Here is an 18,387-nt window from a genome sequence, read left to right as displayed (position 1 = left end):
AGGTAAAATAAAAGTTGAAGATCAAGAACGAAGCACTCGGGTTAGAAAGGGTGTCAGACAGAGATGTAATCTTTCGCCTCTACTGTTCAATCTATATACCGAGGAAGCGATGACGGAAATAATGGAAAGATTGAAGTGGAATTAAAAGTCATGGTGAAATGATATAAGATTTGCTGATGACTGATTCTCTCGGTGACAGTGAAGAAGAATTACAGGGTTTGCTGAATGGAATGAACAGTGTAATGAGTACAGAATATGGAATCAGAGTAAATCAAAGAAAGGCGAAATTGATAAGAAGCAGTAGAAGTGAAAACAGCGAGAGACTTAGCATCGTGACTGACGATCAGTAAGTAGATGACGTTAAGGTTCTATGCAACTTAGGCAGCAAAGAAACCCATGACGAACAAAGCAAGGACGACGTCAAATTCACACTAGCGCTGCCTAAAGGGATCGTGCTTACCTGGCTTCTGCTGGTGGCTCACGGAGTTGACGGATGACTTCGTTGACTTCTTGTGGACACTCGAGCACAGCGTCCGCCCAGCCCTGCGTGGCCATCACCTGCGGGTGGTTGTTTATGAAGGCGACGGCAGCCCTGGTGGCGTCCGGGCACGAGTGCCTCACTGCCCTGACGGCCGTCGCCGCTGCGGTCTCGACGGCCAACTGCGAGATCAGCTGCCGCTCGCAGGCAGCCTTCAGGCCCGACAAGCCGTACTTGTCGGCCGCCGGGAGCAGCTGGGCGGCCGTGTCGGGCAGCTGGGGGGCCTGCAGGGTATACGTGTAGGCCACCAGGAGCCTCAGCACCGGGCCCTCCACGTCGTCGATGCTCACCTGGCCGCAGCTGGCCTCCAGCATGTCGTGCGCGAGCATCGCTTCGAACACTGGGCTCGCAGCTGCCAACACGGCCCTGTGAGCCGCCACCCTCGTCTCGCCCGCCACCAACATCACCAGGGAGTCTTCACCCCCGTCTAGCAGGGCGGCCAGGGCCTCTGTTGTGTTGTTCTGAACCTCCGTAACTGCCGACATGGTGGGTGGTCCTGAAACACAGTGCCACTGAGCAGCCCTCACACTGCACCCTCAACACTTGTACGAGGCGCATGCATACCTGTATGAAACAACAGCTGTTAAAGTGTTGTACACCCTAAATCGATTGCAACGTCACCAGTTTCCTTCAAATGACAAGGGTCCGTACTGCTTCGTGATCACCTAAGGTTTGTAACTACCAGCGCAGTGCTACGATAGACTGCTTTCACCTTCTAAAAATGTTATCGTTCTCAGTCAAAAGATGGTTTATTTATGTCATAGCAAAAAAATTGGCAAAGCAACAAACTTCTTTCAGCCCTAAAGTTACAGGACTTATATTTAAATCCAAGCTCGTGGCACCTCTGAGAAAAATTTTCTTCCTCCTTATCTCAGGTTCCACAGATCCGTAACACCTCATCAGAAGCAATGTACATGTAATGCAGAAATCGGTTTCCTCGGTGAATGTCTCAGGTTAGGCACGATTAAACTTTACTGGCCGGCTCGACCGAGTGGTTCTAGGCGCTTCAATCTGGAACCGCGCGCCTGCTACGGTCGCAGGTTCGAATCCTGCCTCGGGTATGGATGTGTGTGACGTCCTTAGATTAGTTAGGTTTAAGTAGTTCTAGGTTCTATTAGACTGATGACCTCCGATGTTAAGTCCTATAGTGCTCAGAGCCATTTGAACCGTTCTGAACCACTGTAAGAGTCTAAATTCATTAGTAAGTTTAACTCTCCTTTTAACACATTGATATCTGTGTCTTCTTTCTTAAGAAAAAGATTCAGCGCCCACCTCCGTCGTAAACAATGCTGCATAATACAATAATACATCATGTCGCCATTTTATCCGAATGTTGCAAGCTATGGTGTACCCAGGTATTTCCAGGTTGAGCAGTTTAGGAATTAAACTCGGTGCCTCCACTTCCAGGACGTGTGTTGTGGAACTTTCGCAGAAATATATATTTATATCTCCTTTTGCCGTGGACGTGTTTGTATAGCATCTTTGCACCACAGAACGTTCAGACACTTATTAGATGACAGATACGTCATGGCTAAACCAAAGTAAGCTCCATCACAGCTCCGACAACACTTTTGACTCTGCTGGTCGTATGAGGGGGCAAACGATGGACTCAGTGAAATAGTTCCACACCCTACAGTGTAAACTGGTTTCCTAAATTCAGACAAGTGGGTTTCGCGAGAACGGCATCCACTTTTTTCGAAACGTGCCGACTTAGCACCTCCATTCCACCAGCGTAAGACGTCTGCCGGGCCGTTACAGTGCCAGGAGAGCGCCTGAGAATTCGTCCCAAGGCTTCTGTCACGCCAGCTCGACGTGGATGGAGACGCCGAGGCAGTGCTGTACAGAGCGTAGCGCCGGAGGTCAGCGCAGGGTCGCAGGCCAACACGTACACTGCAGGCTTCTGGAAGCCACCCGACCAACCCGAGTCTTCCTTTCTCATCCCTCGTTAGTTAATTGTGCACTTTTTTTCCGTTTTATATTGCTTTGTCGTTTTATATGCACTCAATGTTATAGGCTCAAAACTTTTGACACTGGCGTTGTAATCGCACAGTGAACGACTTTTCACTGTTGTTTACAGGTATTGTTACCGTATTTTCCTACATCCAAGTGGTGCTGCATGTCAATAAACGAAGTGGTAAATCTTTAATGTATCCCGAGATCAGTGGTGTAGTATTCTACTTTATTGTGACACACTCAATGCGACTGTAGTTTACACTGAGCTTTCGCAGATTCTTTCACTCAAACGGTTTTCTAGGTAATCACAAATTTGCCAAGATACTGAGCGGGATCGTGTCTGAATTATTAGTAGACAGAGAGCCATGGTCCCGATCACCTTCAGCATATTTTGGAGACACAATCTTCGTGCGAGTCTGCGCCATGTAACCGGCAGAGAAACGTGCGTGAAATGCAAGTAGTGGACTGGATATGCAGGGCGCGGCGGTGAGACACTCTGGGCTCACATTCGGGAGGACAGTGGTTCGACCACACACCGTGCAGTGGTCCGCAGCAGGTCTTCAGACAGAGGGTGAATCAGTGGATGTGGCTGCTTGTCATTTGTGTCTTCTGCACCGGTTTTCTGTTTGCTGTCCGCCCACACTGGTTTTTCTTCATGGAGTCTCAATAGGAGTGTCGTGGTGGTGCCCTAGGAGAGGCATGACCTTTAAGGTAGCCCTACCGGTCTTCATTACCGGATGTTCCACAAATTGCAACAGGTATTTAGCTGTCTGTGTGTCGTTTCCCAGGAAATCCATGAGGAAGTGGTCTCATTTCGTCCATCATTAAAGTTGTTTACAAGCTTTCCAATGAGTACGACGTGCATTAAACTACTTTTCAATATTTGTGCGAGGGCAGTTCAATAAGTAATGCAACACACTTTTTTTCTGAAACAGGGGTTGTTTTATTCAGCATTGAAATACACCAGGTTATTCCCCAATCTTTTAGCTAAACAACACTATTTTTCAACGTAATCTCCAATCAATACTACGGCCTTACGCCACCTTGAAATGAGGGCCTGTATGCCTGCACGGTACCATTCCACTGGTCGATGTCGGAGCCAACGTCGTACTGCATCAATAACTTCTTCTTTATCCGCGTAGTGCCTCCCACGGATTGCGTCCTTCATTGGGCCAAACATACGGAAATCCGACGGTGCGCCATCGGGGCTGTAGGGTGCATGAGGAAGAACAGTCCACTGAAGTTTTGTGAGCTCCTCTCGGGTGCAAAGACTTGTGTGAGGTCTTTCGTTGTCATGAAGAAGAAGTTCGTTCAGATTTTTGTGCCTACGAACACGCTGAAGTCGTTTCTTCAATTTCCGAAGAGTAGCACAATAGACTTCAGAGTTGATCGTTTGACCATGGGGAAGGACATCGAACAGAATAACCCCTTCAGCGTCCCAGAAGACTGTAACCATGACTTTACCGGCTGAGGGTATGGCTTTAAACTTTTTCTTGGTAGGGGAGTGGGTGTGGCGTCACTCCATTGATTGCCGTTTTGTTTCAGGTTCGAAGTGATGAACCCGTGTTTCATCGCCTGTAACAATCTTTGACAAGAAATTGTCACCCTCAGCCACATGACGAGCAAGCAATTCCGCACAGATGGTTCTCCTTTGCTCTTTATGGTGTTCGGTTAGACAACGAGGGACCCAGCGGGAACAAACCTTTGAATATCCTAACTGGTGAACAATTGTGACAGCACTACCAACAGAGATGTCAAGTTGAGCACTGAGTTGTTTGATGGTGATCCGTCGATCATCTCGAACGAGTGTGTTCGCACGCTCCGCCATTGCACGAGTCACAGCTGTGCACGGCCGGCCCCCACGCGGGAGATCAGACAGTCTTGCTTGACCTTGCGGCGATGATGACACACGCTTTGCCCAACGACTCACCGTGCTTTTGTCCACTGCCAGATCACCGTAGACATTCTGCAAGCGCCTATGAATATCTGAGATGCCCTGGTTTTCCGCCAAAAGAAACTCGATCACTGCCCGTTGTTTGCAACGCACATCCGTTACAGACGCCATTTTAACAGCTCCATACAGCGCTGCCACTTGTCGGAAGTCAATGGAACTATACGAGACGAGCGGGAAAATTTCCGGTTCTTTCAACCAAAATTGGCCGAGATAAAAAATGTGTTGCATTACTTATTGAACTGCCCTCGTATAACTTCCAGTGGTGGCGATGTTTTCTTCTACAGTGTAATTTCCGTGTGTGGGTCACACAAGTCAGAAACGATTTCACGTTGCCATCAATTTGGAATCTTTACAGTCGTCTCATTAGTATGAATTGCAGACTTCTTTATTCTTTTTCCATCCAAATTAGAAATTAATCAGCGAAAGCACTCGACGCCCTCTCGAAGGTTTTTATTAATGAGAAAACATTTGACAGCTTTTGATATTAGTGTATCACTTTCTTCCACCCCTCAGAGGCGTTTTTGATGTGATGGGGCCTTCCACTGTGATTCCACGTGTCTGATGGCATCTGGTCTTTATCAACCAACTGGTCCAGAAATAGGCAAATAATCGACGAAACTAGTTTTTCAGACAGTATTTTCTGAATAGACAGCCAACCATGATCCAATATTTCTAAGACAATATATCGTACTCTGTATAGTTTGTTAGATAACAATGTCTTTCTTCATTTTTCTTAAGAGGGGGACTTCTTTCCACGTCGTTGATTGAAATGAAAATTGCAACTCGTAATCTCTGGTTCAGGAAATAAATTTCCAGCTGAAGCAGGGTTCCATCCGAGCACACTTTTATTTGTTAAGTAATAGTAAATATTAGGACTATATAGTATGTCTCAAATAGTGAGATGCATTCTGACTCCTGACATGTACACAATTGTCTTTCATCATTCAAACCAACTGTTAGTGGTTAAATTATGCTCTGTGCAAAATTCTGCCAGACAGCTTCCCCTTTCATTCCCTTACTTCAGTTCTTTTCTCCCCAAACTTTTCTTCCACTTCGTATTCCGACTATCGATTTCGAGTGCCACATCACAAGTTTTCATCTCGCTTAACGATCTGACCAATTTCTTTTCTCTCAAAATGCATTTCCTTAATCTCTTCGTCATTTTCGGAACCAGTTGACGTGCAGGCCAGTACTTCTGTAACTGGTTTGGCTGTGTGTCTGTCCTGGCTGTGGTAGCGACTTCACTGTGCAGCTCAGATAGCAATAAGAACGGCCGAGAACGATATTAAACAAATTTCCAGTGACCTCACGGAGAAATCTAAGGAGGAGCTAGTCTCAAACACACGCATTTCTTGCTACCAGATGCTGAGACGAAGACAGGCATTGTGAAGAATCTAGCCACATCAAGTTCAAGGACGCAGATTACAATACATAAGCACAATCATCGTCCAACTGAGATAATTATAAACCTACGGGGCATTCGATCTGCAACGCTACACATTTTTCTCGGCCAATTTCTGTTGGAAAAATGAGAAATTTGTGAGACATCGTGGAATATTCCCGCTTCAGCCCCTACAGCTTCAGCTTCATGGAATTCCATCAGTTGGCAGCACCGTATGTAGCCTCCAAAATGGCGTCCGTAAAGGAGGTGCGACCCAAGCTGAGAGCGGTCACCGAGTTTCTTTCGGATGAAAACCAGAGCATCGGAGATGTTCATACCCGCTTGCAGAATGTCTGAGGCGATTTGGCAGTGAACAGAAGCACCGCGAGTCGTAGTGCGAGGTGTCTGTCATCGTCAGAAGGGCTTACTGGTGATCAACGCCTGGCCTAGCAGCGCCATCGTCGCAGCAAGGCTGTGCATATCTGGCCGACCTCCGCGTGTCGGTCAGCTGCAGACGGCTGTGACTCCTGCGATGTGGGAACGTGCTCTCATTCAGGGTGACCGGTGGATCACTCAGAGCTGAACAACCCGCATCTCGCACCTTCCGACTTCCGTCTGTTTGGTCCAACGAAGGATGCACTCTACGGCAAGCAGTACACGGATGACGGTAGGTCACTGCTGCAGCAAGACGTGAGTGGCTGGTCAACTGTTTACTCACTCTGTCAGTTTTATCAGTTGAATGAAACAACCAGATGAAACTGGCCATGTCAGCTATATCAACACTTTTTCAACCACACTCTGGGTTTTCAATGTAGCTATTATTACGAATTGTCATCTTACATCGAAAGCGGAGCTTACCACGGAGCTGGGAGGAGAGCAGAATTTTGGTTCTCACGCTGGCACAGCTGATTTCCAGTGAATAACTTCAGTACTTTCGGAGATATAAATTTTTACCTAAGGGACGACTGATGGATTCATCTATAGCATCAATTGAAACTACAACCAGAAGTACAGGTCCATAAGATCTAATTGTCTGGAATTTTCTTTCGTTTCATTACCACAGATTTCTGACTAAATAAAAAGTAGGCAGAAGTAAAGCTGTGAGTACCGGGCGTGAGTCGTGCTTCGGTAGCTCAGTTGGTAGAGTACTTGCCCGCGAAAGGCAAAGGTCCCGAGTTTGAGTCTCGGTCGGGCACACAGTTTTAATCTGCCAGGAAGTTTCAAATAAAAAGTAGTTTGGAAAATAATTATTTCATCGTGTTTTGGTTATTTAAGTGTTTTGCAGGGTCTGAGGAATGAAATGGCACATAATTCAAGGTCGTGGCTAGGTTCAATGAAGATAAAATAATCATGTTTTTCGTTCTAGTATGGATTAATTCACAATACGAAAGATGCAGCAAAATTCAATGTTAGATACAAACTGGAAGGCGCATAAAGAATCATGTATCATTGCCTATAATGAAGGTATTAAAGATAATTATAGATCATTCTCAAGTTGTGTTTTGTTTCATGGAAATTCCAATTAGTGACGATGGATATTGAAAACCGAGAAGAGACTTGGCCTTTATGTTTCAGTTAATGTGTTTATTGGAAATAATAAATGTATCATCAAGTATAAATGTGATTTGGACGTTTGGGAGACAGAACATGTATAAATAAACCTGAGATCACTGGTTTGCAAGTCGCTGAGCGAGTCCCTCGCCTGTCTTCCCTCAGGACACCTCTTCTGGTTTGTATCTAACATTGTGTTCTGCTGTATCCCTCCTATATTCAGAGTTAATCCATGCTAGATCTGAAGACTTATTTGCTTGTTCGACCTGCACTGAACATTGCCATGACCAATAATTTATCATTTTCCACGTTAAATGTTTCTAATCCTAACTCCAATATTAGGATTTCATTTTAAAAAAATCACTTTAACCACCAAATGACGTTCACAGTTACGGCCATTAGTAGCAATGCGTGGCCCCATTTGACACATAACTTGTATCTAAAACACCTAGCTATATCTAGTCTCTATCCCGAGTTCTCCCCCCCCCCCTCCCCCATGAACCATTGACCTTGCCGTTGGTGGGGAGGCTTGCGTGCCTCAGCGATACAGATAGCCGTACCGTAGGTGCAACCACAATGGAGGGGTATCTGTTGAGAGGCCAGACAAACGTGTGGTTCCTGAAGAGGGGCAGCAGCCTTTTCAGTAGTTGCAGGGGCAACAGTCTGGATGATTGACTGATCTGGCCTTATGACGCTAACCAAAACGGCCATGTTGTTGTGGTACTGTGAACGGCTGAAAGCAAGGGAAACAACAGCTGTAATTTGTCCCGAGGGCATGCAGCTATACTGTATGGGTAAATGATGGCGTCCTCTTGGGTAAAATATTCCGGAGGTACAATAGCACCCCATTCGGATCTCCGGGAGGGAACGACTCGAGAGGACGGCGTTATCAGGAGAAAGAAAACTGGCGTTCTTCTACGGATCGGAGCGTAGAATGTCAGATCCCTTAATCGGGCAGGTAGGTTAGAACATTTAAAAAGGGAAATGGATAGGTTAAAGATATAGTGGGAATCCGTGAAGTTTGGTGGCAGGAGGAACAAGACTTTTGGTCAGGTGAATACTGGGTTATGAATACAAAATCAAATAGGGGTAATGCAGGAGTAGGTTTAATAATGAATAAAAAAAGGAGTGTTTGTAGAATACTACAAACAGCATAGTGGACGCATTATTGTGGCCAAGATAGACACGAAGTCCATGCCTACTAGCTCTGCACATGATGACGAAATTGATCAATTGTATGATGAGATCAAAAGAAATTATTCAGCTAGTGCAGGGAGACGAAAATTTAATAGTCATGGGTGACTGGAATTCGAGAGTAGGAAAAGAGAGAGAAGGAAACATAGCGGGTGAATATGGATTGGGGGTAAGAAATTAAAGAGGAATCCGTCTGGTAGAATTTTGCACAGAGCATAACTTAAACATAGCTAACACTTGGTTCAGGAATCATGAAAGAACGCTGTATACATGGAAGAACCCTGGAGATACTAAAAGGTTTCTGAAAGATTATATAATGGTAAGACAGAGATTTAGGAACCAGGCTTCAAATTGTAAGACATTTCCAGGGGCACATGTGGACTCTGATCTCAATCTATTGGTTATGAACTGTAGATTAAAACTGAAGAAACTGCAAAAGGGTGGGAATTTAAGGAGATGGGACCTGGATAAACTGAAAGAACCAGAGGTTGTACAGAGTTTCAGGGAGAGCATAAGGGAACAATTGACAAGAATGGGGGAAATAAATACAGTAGAAGAAGAATGGGTAGCTCTGAGGGATGAAGTAGTGAAGGCAGCAGAGGATCAAGTAGGTAAAAAGACGAGGTCTAGTAGAAATCCGTGGGTAACAGAAGAGATACTGAATTTGATTGATGAAAGGAGAAAATATAAAAATGCAGTAAATGAAGCAGGCAAAAAGGAATACAAACGTCTCAAAAATGAGATCGACAGGAAGCGCAAAATGGTTAAGCAGGGATGCCTAGAGGACAAATTTAAGGATGTAGAGGCTTATCTCACTAGGGTAAGATAGATACTGCCAACAGGAAAATTAAAGAGAGCTTTGGAGAAAAGAGCCACTTGTATGAATATCAAGAGCTCAGATGGAAAACCAGTTCTAAGCAAAGAAGGGAAAGCAGAAAGATGGAAGGAGTATATAGAGGGTCTATACAGGGGCGATGTTCTGGAGGAAAATATTATGGAAATGGAAGAGGATGTAGATGAAGCTGAAATGGGGGATATGATACTGCGTGAAGAGTTTGACAGAGCACTGTAAAACAAGGCCCTGGGAGTAGACAACATTCCATTAGAACTAATGACAGCCTTGGGAGAGCCATTCCGGACAAAACTCTACCATCTGGTGAGCAAGATGTATGAAACAGGCGAAATTCCCTCACACTTCAAGAAGAATATAATAATTCCAATCCCAAAGAAAGCAGGAGTTGACAGATGTGAAAATTACCGAACTATCAGTTTAATAAGTCACAGCTGCAAAATACTAACGAGAATTATTTACAGACGAATGGAAACACTGGTAGAACCGACCTCGGGGAAGATCAGTTTGGATTCCGTAGAAATGTTGGAATACGTGAGGCAATACTGACCCTCTGACTAATCTTAGAACAAAGATTAAGGAAAGGCAAACCTACGTTTCTAGCATTTGTAGATTTAGAGAAAGCTTTTGACAATGTTGAGTGGAATACTCTTTCAAATTCTGAAGGTGGCATGAGTAAAATACGGGGAGCGAAAGGCTATTTACAATTTGTATAGAAAGCAGATGGCAGTTGTAAGAGTCGAGGGTCATGAAAGGGAAGCAGTAGTTGGGAAGGGAGTGAGACAGGTTGTAGCCTCTCCCTGATGCTATTCTATCTGTATATTGACCAAGCAGTAAAGGAAACAAAAGAAAAGTTCGGCGTAGGCATTAATATCCATGGAGAAGAAATAAAAACTGTGAGGTTCGCCGATGACACTGTAATTCTGTCAGAGACAGCAAAGGACTTGGAAGAGCAGTTTAACGGAATGGACAGTGTCTGGAGAGGAGAATGTAAGTTGAACATCAACAGAAGCGGAAGGAGGATAACGGAATACAATCGAATTAAGTCGGGTGATGCTGAGGGAATTAGATTCGGAAATGAGATACTTAAAGTAGTAAAGGAGTTTTGCTATTTGGGAGCAGAATACCTGATGATGGACGAAGTAGAGAGGATATAAAATGTAGACTAGCAATAGCAAGGAAAGCGTTACTGAAGAAGAGAAATTTGTTAACATCGAGTATAGATTTAAGTGTCAGGAAGTCGTTTCTGAAAGTATTTGTATGGGGTGTAGCCACGTATGGAAGTGAAACGTGGGCGGTAAATAGACAAGAAGAGAATAGAAACTTTCGAAATGTGGTACTACAGAAGAATGCTGAAGATTAGATGGGTAGATCACATAACTAATGAGGAGGTATTGAATAGAATTGGGGAGAAGAGGAGTTTGTGGCACAACTTGACTAGAAGAAGGGATCGGTTGGTAGGACATGTTCTGAGGCATCAAGGGATCACCAATTTAGTACTGGAGGGCAGTGTGGAGGGTAAAAATGGTAGAGGGAGACCAAGAGATGAATACACTAAGCAGATTCAGAAGGATGTGGGTTGCAGTAAGTACTGGGAGATGAAGCTTGCACAGGATAGGGTAGCATCGAGAGCTGCATCAAACCAGTCTCAGGACTGAAGACCACAACAACAACAACCTGATTCCCTTCGGGGCTGCATTTTCAGCAAAACAGAAATATGTATTTTTCTATTTTTTTCTGACTAAGAAAGCAGATTCCTGTTTTCAGAATATCCTTCATTCCCCTTTTCACCCCCTTCCGGTTTGAAATTTGGGGCACTGCCTTCGTAGACGACGCGTACAGTGTAAGGTCCGCACCCCCTGGAGACTTCGAGTTCCTCACCTTATCTGACCTGACCCCGTCTAGCAGGGAAGAGGCCAGGAGCGTCCCACACAGCACATCCTACAGCGACTCTTGTTCGCGGTCGGTGTAGCAGTGTCCGCAGTCTGTGGTTAGCGTCCCAGGTTCGATTCCCGACAGAGTCGCTAATTCCTTATCTCGGAGTCTGGGTGTTTGCGCCGCCCCCATAACTTCAGCTCATCTCCACCGCCGAGCAGATCGGCCGAGTCGCGTGAAACGGGACGGCTTTCTCCTACCGGCCGAGCAACCCCGGGTGCAAATCTCCCGGCCTACACCGCCACCTCAGTCCGTTTCCATGGCTCCGCAGCTCAGTCGGTAAAAACTAAACCCTTGTAGGACCACTCTAATGTGTATGTGTGTGTGTCCGCGCCAATCGGCAATCAACTTTTACGATATCTATACCGGAACGCAAAATTTATACAATTACTGTTGTCCAATTAATTACGCCAACGTGTCAACTTCTGTATCATTTTAACAGGCTGAAGGAAACGTTTTTCTGCCTGAAAACTTCCTGTGGTCTACACATTTTTTACGCCCCCAATGTTTTCCGACTCAGGGTCAAACATTGCTTTCAAACGATATGAACCACACAAAATGCATCGCCATGAATGTAACTGTATACCCTCATGCGCATAACCGTAATACGTTACAGTGCTCTTTTCCAACACACTTGTCGTGTATCAATCAAATCTAAACCTAAAGCACCACAAAATTAATATCGTGATGGGGCATGTAGTGAAACTAAGTAACCACCTACAGATCCACACCTGAGACGACTTTGCGGAATGTGGTGGTGGGTACTTTGTTCACCGAGGCCGTTCTTCGCTGCGCCGTGACGTCAGTATCGCTGCTCTCCCCCTCCCCCCCCCCCCCCTGCTGTGCTCGCAGCAGCCGGTTTCCACCAACCTCGCCGCGTGACGTCACCCGCTGACCCTGGACTGGCGACCCGCAGTTGTCTGCACTGCGCGGACGCCCGCTTCTCGCCCACAAACCGCTGTTCCGCAGCGCCAGCGCGTCTCCTCAAAGCTTCCAGGCTTGCAGCGAAATGACGACGACGAGAACAATCGAGAAACTGCGGCCAACACAGACGCCTTACCGAGGATCACCCTACCCACGCGCCATTCGCGAGCGCAACAGGAGTGAAAAGACAATATCAAGAGAAATCTTGTCGAGATCAGTATTTTAGTTGGCACCAAAGCCCGCTTTGATACTATCCGAAACCGACAGGGTTCCCCCTCCATTGATAATTATTGCAGTATTACATCGGCTGCATTCTGGGGCACGGATGGACCAGAAATACGAGGGTATTTTACTCAGTCAGCACGTACTCCAAACTGTTACCTATTTCATCGTCAACACTGTCATAGTTCGACTTCTTAACGTACAATAACATCTGTTTCGTAAAAAAGCATTTCTGAGGGAACCCGTAATTCTCTCTCGTTTCTGTTCTGCCACTTAATAGCAAGCTGAATCTATCCTACCTACATGACCTGTATAAAAGTCAAAGCCGCATGTCCCTGCCTTGTGGTATCACCAAAACAACGAGCACAATCGTTCGTTCTGAGATTAAACTGAGCACATAGAATAGTCGCCCAGAACAAGGTTGCAACCCTCATTTTTACAGAAGTTGGGTTTTGCATGGAAAAAGGTTATTAACAGTAACTGGCGCAAGGTAGGGATACTGGAACTGTCTACCAATTCTTTTGTTGGCGCCAGATTACCAAGTTTGCGTTGCACAGAACGAGGGTGTATCAATACGCAAGATGGCGGACACAGCAAGTACCGGTACACTTATTACGGTCAGTGCTCAAAAACCGGTCACCTCTATACAACATGACTGTAGAGGTCTGGTCTCTTGAGTATGGAACTGTAGCGTGTCTGCCGATTCATGTGCTTTGCATCGTCCGCCATGTTGTAGTTTGGCAAACATATTTCCATCGGTCTGAAGGTGATAAAGAATTGCGGACCCATTTCTTGTTTTGAACTTGATGTCAACATGTGATGTAATAGCCAGATGTGGGAGCGAACTCCGGAAGTATTTTCTTTTCGTGTTCTAGTGACATTTCCTAGCAGCCATGTTGCAGTTTGACAAGAAACGAAATACGAGCACCTGCGGCTGGCACGATGTAACAGCAGAAAGTTCAACATCGAGGAATTACAAAGATCACTGTCAGGAACACACGAACAGAGGCAAACTGTGTAAACAACGTGTCAGTGGGTGGCGTTACGTGAAGTGTAAACGACTCACGGCTGCTGGAAAACAATACACTACTGGCCATTAAAATTCCTACACAAAGAAGAAATGCAGATGATAAACGGGTATTCATTGGACAAATATATTATACTAGAACTGACATGTGCTTATGTTTTCCTGAGGAATCAGTACCCAGAACAACCGCCTGTGGCCGTAATAAGGGCCTTGATACGCCTGGGCATTGAGTCAAACAGAGCTTGGATGGTGTGTACAGGTACAACTGCCCATGCAGCTTCAACACGATACCACAGTTCATCGAGAGTAGTGACTGGCGTATTGTAACAGGCCAGTTGCTCGGCCACCAATGACCAGACGTTTTCAGTTGGTGAGATATCTGGAGAATGTGCTGGCCAGGGCAGCAGTGAACATTTTCTGTATCCAGAAAGGCCCGTACAGGACCTGTAACATGGGGTCGTGCAGTATCCTGCTGAAATGTAGGGTTTCGCGTGGATCGAATGAAGGGTAGAGCCACTGGTCATAACACATCTGAAATGTAACGTCCACTATTCAAGGTGCCGTCAATGCGAACACGAGGTGACCGAGACGTGTAACAAATGGCACCCCATACCATCACGCCGGGTGATACGACAGTACGGCGATGACCAATACACGCTTCCAATGTGCGTTCACCGCGATGTCGGCAAACATGGATGCGACCATCGTGATGCCGAAACAGAACCTGGATTCATCCGAAAAATGACGTTTTGCCATTCGTGCACCCAGGTTCGTCGTTGAGTACACCATCGCAGGCGCTCCTCTCTGTGGATGCAGCGTCAAAGGTAACCGCAGCCACGATCTCCGAGCTGATAATCCATGCTGCTGCAAACGTCGTACTGTTCGTGCAGGTGGTCGTTGTCTTGCAGACGTCCCCATCTGTTGACTGAGGGATCGAGACGTGGCTGCACGACCCGTTACAGCCGTGCGGATAAGATGCCTGTCATCTCGACTGCTAGTGATACGAGGCCGTTTGGAGCCAGCACGGCGTTCTGTATTACCCTCCTGAACCCACCGATTCCATTTTCTGCTAACAGTCATTGGATCTCTACCAACGCGAGCAACAATGTCGCGATACGATAAACCGCAATCGCGATAGGCTACAATCCGACCTTTATCAAAGTCGGAAACGTGATGTTACGCATTTCTCCTCCTTACATGAGGCATCACAACAACGTTTCGCCAGGCAACGCCGGTCAACTGCTGTTTGTGTGTGAGAAATCGGTTGGAAACTTTCCTCATGTCAGCACGTTGTAGGTGTCGCCATCGGCACCAACCTTGTGTGAATGCTCTGGAAAGCTTATAATTTGCATATTACAGCATCTTCTTCCTGTCTGTTAAATTTCGCGTCTGTAGCACGTCATCTTCGTGGTGTAGCAATTTTAATGGCCAGCAGTGTACAGAAGTATCAAAGAAGGGGTGTTAATAGTGGCAAAGTCACCAGATGAGGTATGTAGAGCAAGATTATTTCTCAAGTACTTTTTTTAATCTACATGTGACCCTTACAAGTGCTTGTTAGTCAAATAACGAGGTCAGTACACTTGTTTCATTGTAACTTTGTCTTTCGCAGTATAAACCTGTGTGCAACAGAATGTTTCCTTCTTCCTGAAAAAGGAAATTAGTTTTGTCTGTTACAATCTTGTTCTGGGCGGCTATTTAATTGTAATACTGGTCTCTACTTTGCCGCACTTTATACTGAATTCAAGGTATTACTACCGGCAACAACTGCAAAATAAAGCTTACTCACTTCACAGAACAGTACGTATGTCACTGGATACGCGATGTTCTGTGGCTGCAGGTCCGAGCGCATTTAGACGAGCCTCGAAATAAAACGCGACGCTGTCTTCAGCTTTAGGAATGACTTCGACAGCTCAGGGACATTACACAGCTGAGTGTAGCTGGCGTCAACATGACAGCGACTACATTCTTAGACACAAATCCTACGCATTAGATCGCATGCATTACGACAATACTCACACACACACACACGCACACACAATCAGCATTAATAAACTAATTATACAACAGGCTACACAAATGAAGTAGTGGTCGGTATGTTTTCGAAAGTACGAGTATCGTTAAAGTCTGTGGTGATTTGATGTATTTAACTTGTTGAACTGTATTGCCAATGAAGGCAGATCTAATTACATGGCGATGTCTTTCGAACGACGTGATCTCTTCCTCTCGCAAGGCACACACGGCCAGCTACCGTATTCCTGTCGCGCGCATTATTCTCAGCTCACTGAGCAATGTGTTGTGTTGCCTATCAACTGTTTACTTTTCTCAGCAACAACCGTTTTATTCGCGAATCGCATTTTGTCCGTTTGCAAGCCGTAAGTCAGTAACCAGTATACGGCGTGTGCGTCTCGTATTGCCCGACGGCTACGCTCGTCATTATTTTAATACTCCTCAGATGAAGGAAAGGAATAAAATTCTTTGTTAAGTTTCCATTCCAGTCGCTCAGTGTTAAAAATACGATGGGTTATGGGATTCAATCACAATTCCAACAGCATTGGCGGTTTATTTTTGTGTGAATTGTTAATCTTTTCTCATTCGATGAAGCATCACTATTTGTGAGTAACAGTCACATTTCTCTTGTTGACCGGTTTAAGTGTACTTCTTGCCAAAACACACTATAATTTTAGCATTCATTTTTGGAACAGCTACTCTGAAAGAATTCTGAAAGAGTGTGTCTCATTAAACAAGTAATTGGCGACCAGAGAGCTCAATAGCTTACCAAGAACCTCATTGTGTCGATTTGTGGTGTAGTTCAATTCTTTTATCTTGGCGGCTCGCGCATGCCCGCCCAGACGCGGAAGATTGGTGCTTTGCCAGTTGCACGCACCAAGAGAAGCAGCGCCATAGTACAGTATAGTTCGCAAACTTACGTTTAGGGGGGAGCGCGCAGTTCACGAAGTAAAGCCACCAAGGCTGCTACAGAGACGTGCTGCCCGCATTCCGCGCTGTGCGCGATTTTGTCATCACTGCACTGCTCGCCTGTGCAGACACATGGTGTTCCCACTGCTTCGACAAACTTATTCGATTTCACATAAACTATCTGGCCCAAAAATTTGATTTTAACACATCTGATACTTTCCCCCCCATAAATGACTTAATTTTGTTTCGATGTTCAACGCAGTTATTGTGCAGCATTAAGTGTAGTAAACCATTGCACGAAATTTTGAAGAGTTTGCAGAGGTAAAAGTCCATAGCGTATACTTTCCATATGGTCGATTTTAGTTGCCACTAGAAATTTCAGATAATTACATTCAACGAATGAAATTCATGAAGACACTTCGATATTGTTTTTAAATAAAGAAAACATTAAACACCGCACAAGGTTTGAACTCAGAACCTTTTGCTTAGCAGCCAAGCACCTTCACCATTACGCTAACGCAGCTCGTCATTCAACATAATTCCTGGAGGACTTTAAAGTATCACGCAAAATACCGACAAACACTGTTGGTATGACTATGAATTATTCACGTTTCGTCGAAGTACAATAGGAAATAGCCGGCCCTGGTTGCCAAGCGGTTATAGGCGCTACAGCCTGGAACCGCGCCACCACTACGGTCGCAGGTTCGAATCCCGCCTCAGGCATGGATGTGCGTGATGTCCCTAGGTTAGTTAGGTTTAAGTAGTTCTAAGTTCTAGGGGACTGACGACCTCAGAAGTTAAGACCCATAGTGCTCAGAGCCATTTGAACCATTTTTGTAATTACTGAAAAAAATGTGAAGTCACTTTAAAGCAAAGTCAACAGTTAGCAAGCTACTAAAGCTACCTTAAGATTTAATTGAAACAAAAATAGCTCTTTTAAGCAATGACAGAGCTATATCTAAATTTCACTATCGTTTATGACGAACATACTTCGTCGATGAACTTTGATTCTGATACGACATTCTACATCTAGCAGTACAAAATGAGTCCTGAGCTGGAGTGCGATCCAAAAATAAAAAGAACAGCTACCTCCGGCCACTTTACGGTGTGTGGCGGAGGGTACTTGGGGCAGGAAGGCCATTCTGCGCTCCGTCGCCACGTCAGCCTCGCTGCCGCACACTCCTCTCCCACACAGCAACAGGTACTTTTTTTCCGCAGGTGTGGCCGCACTGCGCCAGCTGCCCGGGGAAGTCCCGGCCTCTGGAGCCTGGGCTGGCCGCTCCCCGGTGGCAGACCGCTCTCTCTCTCTCTCTCTCTCTCTCTCTCTCGCAGTGGCTGTGTGTCTCCTCAGTGTTTCAGCCTTTCAGCCGGAGTATTTGCCTCCGCGCCTATCAGCGACGCGTCAACCACACCCGCGTATTCTGGCTGTTGCGACGTTTACGCCCCACATGAGGTTGCCAACGTGGAAGCTTCACTATTGCCAGCTGAGGTATCCGCCCACGCCTTACGGCACAAATTTCAACATGTGTAGATACGCAAGCTTCATCCATCGTGCTTCACAAAACTAAAGTATCAGCAAGTTTTACAACAGTACAAGCAACCAGGCAGTGGTAACGATTCACTTTAGGTTATCTCCTTTATACAGAACATGTGCAAGCGTAACATCTGACAGTAACGAAAAACTTACGAAATCGCCATTTATTCTGATTTTTTTTCCGATATACAAGTTGTTAGGGCTTGACAAACATATCCCTATATATAACGGTAGGTTCGTGTAGATGGGAAACAGTTTTACATTTATTGGGTAATGTATTCAAATTTCGCGAAGCCGGACACACGGCCGCTGTTTGCGAAACACGAAAATTTGGGCCGGTTCTGAACTCTAACCCGAATGCCGCACAAACTTCCACAGCTCACGTCAATCCGGGTTCGTAAAACGCGA

The 18,387-nt window shown here is 45.6% G+C and overlaps 1 protein-coding gene across 4 annotated transcripts in view; it reads right to left on the bottom strand.

The window, feature by feature from the left end:
- Nucleotides 1–18,387, bottom strand: part of LOC126442782 (speckle-type POZ protein-like) — a 76,887-nt gene that overhangs the window by 24,747 nt on the left and 33,753 nt on the right. For 3 of the 4 annotated variants that reach the window (XM_050090813.1, XM_050090816.1, XM_050090814.1), the window contains exon 2: nucleotides 461–1,034. In XM_050090813.1, the coding sequence (XP_049946770.1) occupies nucleotides 461–1,023 (563 nt within the window). In that variant the 5' untranslated portion in view covers nucleotides 1,024–1,034. Of the gene's footprint in view, nucleotides 1–460; nucleotides 3,051–18,387 lie in introns of those variants that run through there. The other variant, XM_050090815.1, reaches the window with a different exon arrangement.

The sequence above is a fragment of the Schistocerca serialis genome, unplaced genomic scaffold (assembly GCF_023864345.2).
Source record: "Schistocerca serialis cubense isolate TAMUIC-IGC-003099 unplaced genomic scaffold, iqSchSeri2.2 HiC_scaffold_1407, whole genome shotgun sequence".
NCBI classification, from domain to species: Eukaryota; Metazoa; Arthropoda; class Insecta; order Orthoptera; family Acrididae; genus Schistocerca; species Schistocerca serialis.
Note: the sequence above shows the minus strand (reverse complement) of the source record. Positions and strands in the feature narration are given on the sequence as shown.